A 9,517-nucleotide genomic window follows, 5' to 3' on the forward strand; every position below is an offset into this window, starting at 1 on the left:
CGAATGCTCAGTCAGCTATTACATTTTGAAGGATCTGACTAAAGTCTGTAAGGGATGCTGTTCACAGGGGCTTCTATATGTGCCTGTTCCCAACAGATGTGTTCAGTGCAGGCTCTTCCTAATATTCCTCAACAGAGGTTTTATTTTAGCCTACAGTAACCAGTTACACACTAGGCAGCTCCTGGAAGCAGTATAATACAACTAGATGGAACAAGGTGCTGTCCACAAGCAATAAGCTGCATTCAGCAGACTTTCTTTCTAGACAAAAATAAACCGAATATAGAGTTTCAGAAACACCGATCAGGAAGATGTCACAGGAACATAGAGAAGCACCTGTGTACACAAAGCTCAAGCACTATTCAGCAAGTGGCTGTAACATATAGGCGTGGTGATAAATAAACAGAAGCTTTCATATTGAAATGTTGTTTATTTACAGCTTGGTGCTTTATTAAATAACGCCTTAGACTTCAGTTTGGTCTTCTGTTTCAAAAGTTTTTGATGGTTGAGATCCTCTTGCTTTTCGGACCACTTCTTCATTCCTTCATCTATTTCATTGCTAAGAACAACAACACGGCTCTGTAATGAGGGGAGGGAGATAAATGTTAAAATGCACAGCCATGCTAGAATACACGTTATGTAATACACGTTTTTAAATAATAATAATAAAAAAAAAAAACAACAAAAAACTAATCCACTAATCAAAGATATCAAGTTTACTTCAGAATAAAAACTACATGCACAATTTTTTGCCATCACACTGGAATGCATGGCATTGCGGTAGCATGCATTCCAGTGCGGGCGGTCATACCGTGGGTGGGAGGCACATTTGGGGTGCCAATTAAATGAATGGCACTGCAATGTACCTCCCGCAGCAGAATTTGTCAAGCCGAAACTGAAAATGACTTTTTCCCCACCTTTTATAAATTTAAAAAATAAATAAATTGTATTGTAAGCACATGGCGCTTCAATAGCCTCAGCCAGGGAATGATGGCTGCCAGTGGCAAAATTATGCAGACGGCACCTGAATGTAAATACAGCAGGTAGTGAACTGGTGCAATAGCCAGGCTGCTATTGGCCATTTCAGATTGCAATAGCCAATAGCAGGCTGGCTATTGTACCCGCCCACTGCTTGCTGTGCCCTCCTCCCAGCTTAGAGGAGAGAGCTAGGGGATCCAACTAATCAATAATGAGAAAAGTTGAAAACTATTATCATTATTGATTATCATCGATTAGTTGGTTGGAGCCCTACATGCAATAGTGGTTGATTAGGGACAGGCTTCAGAAATCAGTCATAAGCTGCAGACATGTTACATAAGACTGCTATAGACCTTTACAAATCAGTGCTCTCACATTTGTGCTCCCTATAGCCCCCTTAAAAAATACTTATGCCATATTTGATATTTCTTTTAGCAGGATCCATTATTAAAATCAGAGGGGAAAACAAAAAAAAAGAGGAAAGCGATGGACAACATAGAAAAAGTAAGAGTGTGAGATAAATAAGTCAAGCCATTTAAGTACAAAAAGCATATAAAAAAAAACAAAAAACTAGCCTGAGTAAGACTGGAGCTAAAGCTGGCCATACAGCAAATGGATTTCCACTGGTTCCAAAGGAACTTGCTGAAATTCGAGCTGTGGGTGGCCCTGTCGGCACATCTCTGCCTGACAAAAAATGATCTTTCAATCAACTTATCGAAGGGGCCAGTCTGAATATGTTTGGCTGAACACTTCCTACCTCCAATCAGATGCAGACACTGTCTGGGTATATACAACAGCCAGCAGCAGGAGATTCATCCAGCCATGCTCTTTAGCATGGATGGAGAAATCAGTTAGATTTTCAACAACAAAAAAATCCATTTGTGCAAGGCCAGCTCAAGAAAAGCACACACTGTCAGCAGGGGAGCTAAAGGGTTTGCAGAGCAAGTGCCAAAGGGCAGCAGGTAGTAAATAGTTACTAATGCCATATCAATATTTAGACTGATCTGTTTGCATTGGCAAATGTTACAGTACATTGTGGAAAACCCCCATTTACAACATCAGTCCTTTCGGGAAGCTAAATTTATGTTTTTCTTGAATTTCCGCTTTATTTTTTCTTACCAAAGGAACATGACAAATGTCTGCAGCCTCCTACATTTCCTGTCCTGCTAGCCACGAGTGAGTTAAGATTTTGAGGAACCTTGTCAGCATGTGAACTGGGGATCAGTGCCACATCTTTCAAGAGTGAACATGCCTTTCCACTATGTATTGGATATAAAAGACTGCAAGGGATCACTTTGGCACACTGAAGTTGTAAGAAAAGTAAAAATTGGGTGAGGTTTTTCTCCACGGTCTCCTTACATAACTCATATGTTACAAAAACAGTGGCGTTCAACTTAGTAAATACAGTGGTACCTCGGTTCATGAACTTAAAGGAGAACTATGGGGTAAGTGTTTTTCCCCATAGTTCTCCTAAGGGTGATGGGAGGACATAAACTAGCGTCCTCCCGTCACCCTAAGCTCACTATACCGCAAGTTACAGCTCGGAGTATACTGAGACGCCGCAGCCGGGACGGATCGCAACATTACTGTCTGGATCCACCCAGCTGCGTGAGTGGCAGCTGGATCTGCCTATCTAGAGGCAGAGCCAGCTGTGCCCGCCCCCTCCCCTGTCCATTCCTCCAGTCAGTGCTGAAGAATCAGAGAGGAGAGAATCCCTGCAGGGAGCCATAAGTGTCAGTCACCTGGGATAGATCGAGAAGTGAGCGAGCGCCGGTATGTGTTCGCTCACTTCCCGAGCTATTGAGCCGACGTTGGACAGTTTCATTGTCACACGTCGGCTCGAACTATGAGGCTGAGTGATTTTCACTCGCCTCATAATTCTCCTTTAATTTGTTCCATGATTCTAGTCCCCACCATGCTTCCTCTACACTTGCTTTTTACCACCATGCTTCCTCTGTACTTGCTTTTTACCACCATGCTTCCTCTGTACTTGCTTTTTACCACCATGCTTCCTCTACACTTGCTTTTTACCACCATGCTTCACAGCAAGTGTGCACAGGTCTGTCTGCGACCGCAATCTCGACTGGAGGAAGCCACGACCACGCGTTAGAGCGGGGAAGATGGCCGCGGTCGTGTTCGTCACCCGATTTGGAGTTCGCAAACAGAAGCAACATTTTGCTGAACTTCCTGTTCACGAACCGAATTGTTCAAGAACAAAAGCGTTCGTAAACCGAGGTATTACTGTATAGAGGGCCTCAAGTGCAGCCCCCAACATGCCTGCTCACTAGCATACTTTTTATAAATTTGCTGATGCTCCTTCAGAAGGTGTGTCCATGACAGCCTGTGCCAACAGGAAGTGGGTTAAGTGATGCTGCATCATTCAACTTGGAAGACAAGCTGTGCTGGACCTGGAAGAAGTAAATCTGTGGGGAACAGCACTAGGGATAAGGTAAACATTGCTGCAAAACCTTGTTTTCATTTTTTTTTTTTACTTTTAAAAGGTGCAAGGCAGTATATAACATAAAAATCACTTCAACTGCCGTAACAGTATATACCTTACAGTTGTAAAAGAAAAAGTCCCCTTTCCTTCTGTTGTTTTTGTGTATTATTTGGTATATTTTGTTGTTAAAAAGGTAGTAAATAAATAATAATAATAAAAAATCAAGGTTGAAAATAGCAATTTTTACATTGTACTACTAGGCGCCTGCTTGTGTTGATGTCTCTTTAAAGGGTCACTCACAAAATCTGAACAAATTAACTTACCCATAACACCCTGCCACCTCCCCAGCCCCCGCTGCACTTACATGTTCGAAGTCTCTTCCAGCTGGTGTAGCAGTCTGTACACTGGACTTCCCAGTCCAGCAGTATGGAATGCTCCTAATGCTTGCAAATTACAAGCGCTCATTGGTCAGCACGGTCACATGACCAGGCTGACTTGTAAGAAGCACTTCTAAACCGGGAACCAGGTGCCAGATGTAGGAGTTGCTTCCCATTGGTCTACATGACCATGTGATCAAACGGAAGTGATTTTAGTACCTGATAAATGAGAAGCTGGCAGTGATATTAAATGACAATGCTAAATATTTGGAAATTCTGGATGGCCTGGATCACAAACTACCTCCCAAATACTATTGATTACTGTTTACTTACTATCTGTAATAAAACTAGAACGCACACCTTGCCTCGGTGTCCTGAGCCTGCCCCCATCCTACCACCCTCCTCCTCCCATTCACCTCTTTCTCAAACTTTCCTATCTCACCATTCCTTTCCCCTGATCCCCTCCAACTCCCTCTCCACAAATACTCCTCCTTTAGTTCATGGGTTCAGACAACGGCTGTACTTTCTCTTGGAACCCCTTAAAGATCTACAAGAAATTGAAAAGTTAACCCTTGCAGTGGGGCTACTCCCGCACTGCAAGGGTTAACTGCTCGATTTTCTCTAGGGGCGATAATAAAGAAGAAACACTCACCCGATTCTTGCTCCTGGAGCAGTGACTTCTCACCTCTCTCCCCCTCTGCGGTATGTCCCTTAGCATCCTCACATCTAATACACTTTAATAAACATGATAACCAGAGAAGAGGCTGCAGGGACTAGTCTAGCAGCCAGGTGGGACTAAGGATCCGGTAAACATATCTTCATTACGTTTGCTACCTAGACAAAATGAGCAGTTAACCCTTGCAGTTTGGAAGTAGCCCCAATGCAGGAGTTAACTTTTCAAATTCCTGGAGTTCCTCTTTAAAGGGTTATTAAACCCTTAGTTTTTTTTGCATATATCTACTGCATGCAAGCACTAGATATATGCAAAAAGTTTTTTTTAAAAACAAAAACTTTTGAAACAGGTTTAAAAACTTACCTGTGTGTTCGCCGTGCGCTCCCGTCCGAACATCTGAAGAGTCTCGGGTGGCTGCAAAGGATCTTGGGGCGGGCGCATGCGCAGTTCAGATGTTTGGCCGGGAGACGAGGAGAGACACAAGGTAAGTCTATGGAGCAGCGTGCACCCGCACAGACACCGTAGGACATGAGCGAAGAAGAGGACAGAGGAGTCAGCGCTGGAACGGAGACCCGCACCAGTGCTGGAGTTACATAGTATTTGAGGTTGAATAAAGACATTAGTCCATCAAGTCCAACCTATTAGGATCTCATTCTAGGAATGGAGGGATTGCTAAAAACAAATGTAAGGAAGAAGATCGGATTAAGAGACATCATTTAAGGTGAGTCCTTACACTAACATGGGGGGGGGATACTTTAATGTCACTTTAAGCTTTCATGTTACTCTCATGTGTCACATTTGATCACTATGAACAACCTTCGAGGGATACCTATTGCCTGTTCCAAGTTCTAACCTCTTTCAGCCCATGCCCAACACTCACCACTTACCCTATTTGTTGCTACCAATTACTTTTACTGCACCCTGTAACACACAAATCCAAATGTTTGTCTGATCCCATGCATTGTATTTTATTTATTTTGTTTCATGTAAGAGGACATTCAAAATCTGTTTAAGGCCATAGTGTTGTGTACCTTGTTTACTTGAAATCTCTAATAAAAATCTATTTATACAGAAAATGGAATTGCCCTACAGCAGTAAAAGGAAGCAGTGAAATAGAAATGAATGTGTTGCATGACATTTCATACATATCCAGTTATATGAAGACACCATGTATAGCAGAGTGCAGCTTGTACCAATTAACATATATGGATATTTAAAAAGAAAATGTCAATGGTCCTCAGACAAACTGCCAAATAAAGTAGACATAAAACCATTTGTGTGTCTACTTGTTGCGTCCCCACTGAGTAAATAAAATATGTTACCAGCACAATTGTCTGCAGTAGGAATGGCCTCAGTATGTACAAACCTTCAGGTAGATATAACATTCCTGCAACTGGCAGTTTCTTCACTAGCACTGTAGTAGCAGTGTGTGAAGCCTTAGCGATCTCAAACATATCAGCATATGATACCAGTTTGTGACACTTACAGCCAAAGCCTTGTTTTCCTCTATTCTCCTGATCTGGCCTTTCCACAGTGGGGCTGGACGTCCATCTATGAATGAAAATATTCAGTTCAAAACAATTGGCATAAGACCAGTTTTTTTTTTTTTTGCAGTTAGTAAAACCATACTCCAACTGGCAAAGTAAAAGTCATGCCTGCAGAAATGAAATGTCTACTATTGCCTAGATTAGCCGCATGTCTCTTCTGTACCCCTCTCTTATTGGTGCCAGTATTTTTCTGAATTAAGGCTAGGGGGAAAAAACAGATCCTTTAAAGATTATTTACAACCCTTGGCACAGGCTAGACCAGAGAAAATGCTTTCTTTGGCAAAAGCCTGGTTGCTTGCTTTTTTTTGGACCAACTCCCTGGTCCAGAAAAAAGACCTTGGTCCCATTATCCTTGCCCACTACCAGCACATCTATGGATTTCCTGATTATGTTTTATTAGCTATGTCTCACAGCAGAAATTGTGCATCACATATGTCTTCCTATCAGTTACATTCTACAATACTAAAGTATCATTTAAATTGACATAACTGACTCAGCGGTCTAGTAAGAAAACTCATATTCTCTTTCATCTTTGTCCCTTAAAGTGGAACATTGTACTCTCTTCTATGGCACTTGAGCGCCAGCCTTTTGCCATCTCTCACTGGAGCATGATTAGTGTAGATGCCACTCTCCTGAAAAAAAGGAGAAGTATGAGGTGAGTGTTTTTCACTCATCCTCATAGTTCTAGCCAACCTGTGACAATGAAACTGTCACAGGTCGGCTCACTAGAACGGGAAGTGAGTGAACACATGCCGGCGTTCGCTCAGCTCTCGATCCTGTCACGGTAGAGAGCTGTGACAGGGGAGGGGCCTCTAGATAGGCAGAGCCAGCTGTCACTCATGCAGCTGGGCGGATCCAGACATAATTGTCGGGATCTGTTTCAGCTGCGGCGTCTCAGTATACCGCGAGCTGTAGCTCACGGTATACTGAGCTTAGGGTGAGCTCAGGGTGACGGGAGGACGCTAGTTTGTGTCCTCCCGTTACCCTTAGGAGAACTATGGGGAAAAGCCCTAACCCCATAGTTTTCCTTTAAGGAGAAAAACCATCCAGGTCCCATGACCATACCACAATATCATGGCAGTGTTGTCACACCCTGCGAACTCTAACTGGTGAACACTCGAGTGACTGAAGACAGGCCGAATAGAAAAAAAAAGGTCAAAACTGGTAGTGATTGCCCTGGAAGGCAAAAAATTAAGATACTGTTGAAATTATTTTTAGATAGGAAATTGTAAGTAAGCTTTCTTTAGATTTAAGTAGACTGAGAAAGTTCCATAAAGCACAACTGCAGCATTACTAACAGCAATACATTTGGGTCTTGTACCAGAAGCCTGTGTAAAAAATCTGAGATGTCTTGTTTCCAGCAGTACTGATTGCAGCCTCCTGGCTCCGAGTACATCCTGTGTTGCTTTGAAAAATGCCAATGCAGGGCAGGTCCACATCTCAAAACTACGCCCTCTAGTGGTGGTCAGGAACAGCTTGTTTACAGACACACAGCCTAGCCACACTACAGTTCAGTAAAAGTACACCAAAAGGGAGTCCCCAGCCCTTTGTTTTAGAATAACATTTAAGACTTAGAACCTAAGTATTCCCCCCCTTGCTGTCTGTGCCATATTTAAGAGGTTTTCCCTCGCTTTCTGTCGCAGTGACAATTTCGTCAAAAAGATGGGAAACTTCTCTAGCGGGGACACAAAGGTGATGACAACCTTTTATTAGTACGTGGCAGGGTGGCTACGAGCGCCATTAGCATTTTATTGCTAGCTGTGTCCTAAATGGAGATTTCCCTCACATCCTGCCAGTTACAACATTGCCATAACAGAAAGTAATTAAGGGAAATCTCCATAAAGGGCTTGTCCGGATCATCTCCAGACAAGAACAGTTTGTTCCCGGACCAAAAAAGCATCCCAACGTATCCCTGAGGTATTTCTGGGCCCTGTTCACACCAGCGCAGTCCGATCCGGGCCAGACATAAAATATGCTGCTTGTCTCATTTTCTCTGGTCTGGAATGCATGGAGACGCATAAAACCGCATAGAAACAGATGCAAACGCACTGGAACACACCTAAAAGCCTATTTAAAGCTTTAAAAAAAACCCGCTCCGGAATGAGGCAAAACGCAATGCACCGCGTTCCAGATCTGGTCTGGAAAATGGTGTGAACCTAGCCTGACTCCATAATGGCAGAACTAATAGGGGGTTTATCCTTTTCCAACTCTAGAATAAAAACCAAACATACACTGTATTAATAATAAATCTCTCTCTAGCAGTGAAACATGCACTTTTGTTGATGGTCGTAGACGCACCAATTTTTTGGCCAGCCATTTATTTGACTGCAAGCAGAGAATGACAGTTTGATAAAACACGAATTAAAAACTTGTCTACATTATTATTATTATACAGGATTTATATAGCGCCAATAGTTTGCACAGCGCTTTACAATATAAGGAAGACATTAGTCACAATACAATTTAAGACAAGATGGTAAGGAGGGCCCTGCCCGTGAGAGCTTACAATCTAAAAGATCTGATCAAAACTCAGTCGGAAATCCTTAGCTGTAAATGTGAAAAATACAATTCTGCCCTTTGACTGGTTTGTTTGAAAGGAAGTTAGGCAAATAAAGCCTTTTTTTCCAGTTGAAAAACAGCCAAAGGATGCTGGCACAAACAATGGTTTGAACAGTCATTTGCTAAACTGGCTGAAAATTTTCAGTCCATCCAATCGTTCTCATGATCAAAATTGTGAAATAATTCACGAGAACCAGACAGTGGTGAAAAAGAATTTGCCAGATCTTATATAAATAATGAAGCAGTCCTTTCACCAAACAAGAGGATCAATATGCGTGGACTGATGTAGAGCAGCACTAGAAGGCACATGAACATTCATTCAGCAACAGGCGCGTCAGCCACCTAGTGGTTCAATGTGAAAATAGTTCTTTGTACAGCTCACGCTTCTCTATACGCCCTTAAAAATGCTTGTGTTTTACTGTGAATCTAGACCACTGTCCTGTGCGGTGACAATATAATCCAAGTTTATTGTACTTATATATGTGGTAAAGAGGAAAGTGCTAAAATGTTTACATTTTAGGTTATATTTATACAATATACATATGACATACCTCTCATTAACCCCTTCATGACTGAGCTTGTTTTCAGTTTCTGTTCATAAATGACTGACACGCTTTTTACATTTTTCTGTGTGATTCTTCCACGTCAGTAATATACTTTCTTACTAAATGTACCCACACATATTATATATTGTTTTTTAGAGGACAGATAGGGCTATATAATTATATCAAACATGTACCTAATGCCTCACTTAGTTTGAATCAAATATACAAAATGAGGAAAAAAAACTAGAAGAAAACACTTTTTTCACAAGTTTTAATTATTTTTTTGAAATGTTTTATAATAATAGTATACAAATATATTTATATATCATTTTTATTTTCCTAATTTTGTTTAACACTTTATTTTTTTTTTATACTTTATAAAAAAAAACAAAAAAACTTTT

At 41.6% G+C, this 9,517-nt stretch overlaps 1 protein-coding gene across 1 annotated transcript in view; it reads right to left on the reverse strand.

The window, feature by feature from the left end:
• Positions 1–425: 425 nt before the first annotated feature.
• Positions 426–9,517, reverse strand: part of MRPL52 (mitochondrial ribosomal protein L52) — a 21,279-nt gene continuing 12,187 nt past the window's right edge. The window contains exons 4-5 of the mRNA XM_018556123.1: positions 5,952–6,016; positions 426–576 (exon numbers count right to left, since the gene is read on the reverse strand). Of these exons, the coding sequence (XP_018411625.1) occupies positions 427–576; positions 5,952–6,016 (215 nt within the window). The 3' untranslated portion in view covers position 426. The remainder of the gene's footprint in view (positions 577–5,951; positions 6,017–9,517) is intronic.

Source organism: Nanorana parkeri, unplaced genomic scaffold, assembly GCF_000935625.1.
Source record: "Nanorana parkeri isolate BGI_ZX_2015 unplaced genomic scaffold, ASM93562v1 scaffold225, whole genome shotgun sequence".
NCBI classification, from domain to species: Eukaryota; Metazoa; Chordata; class Amphibia; order Anura; family Dicroglossidae; genus Nanorana; species Nanorana parkeri.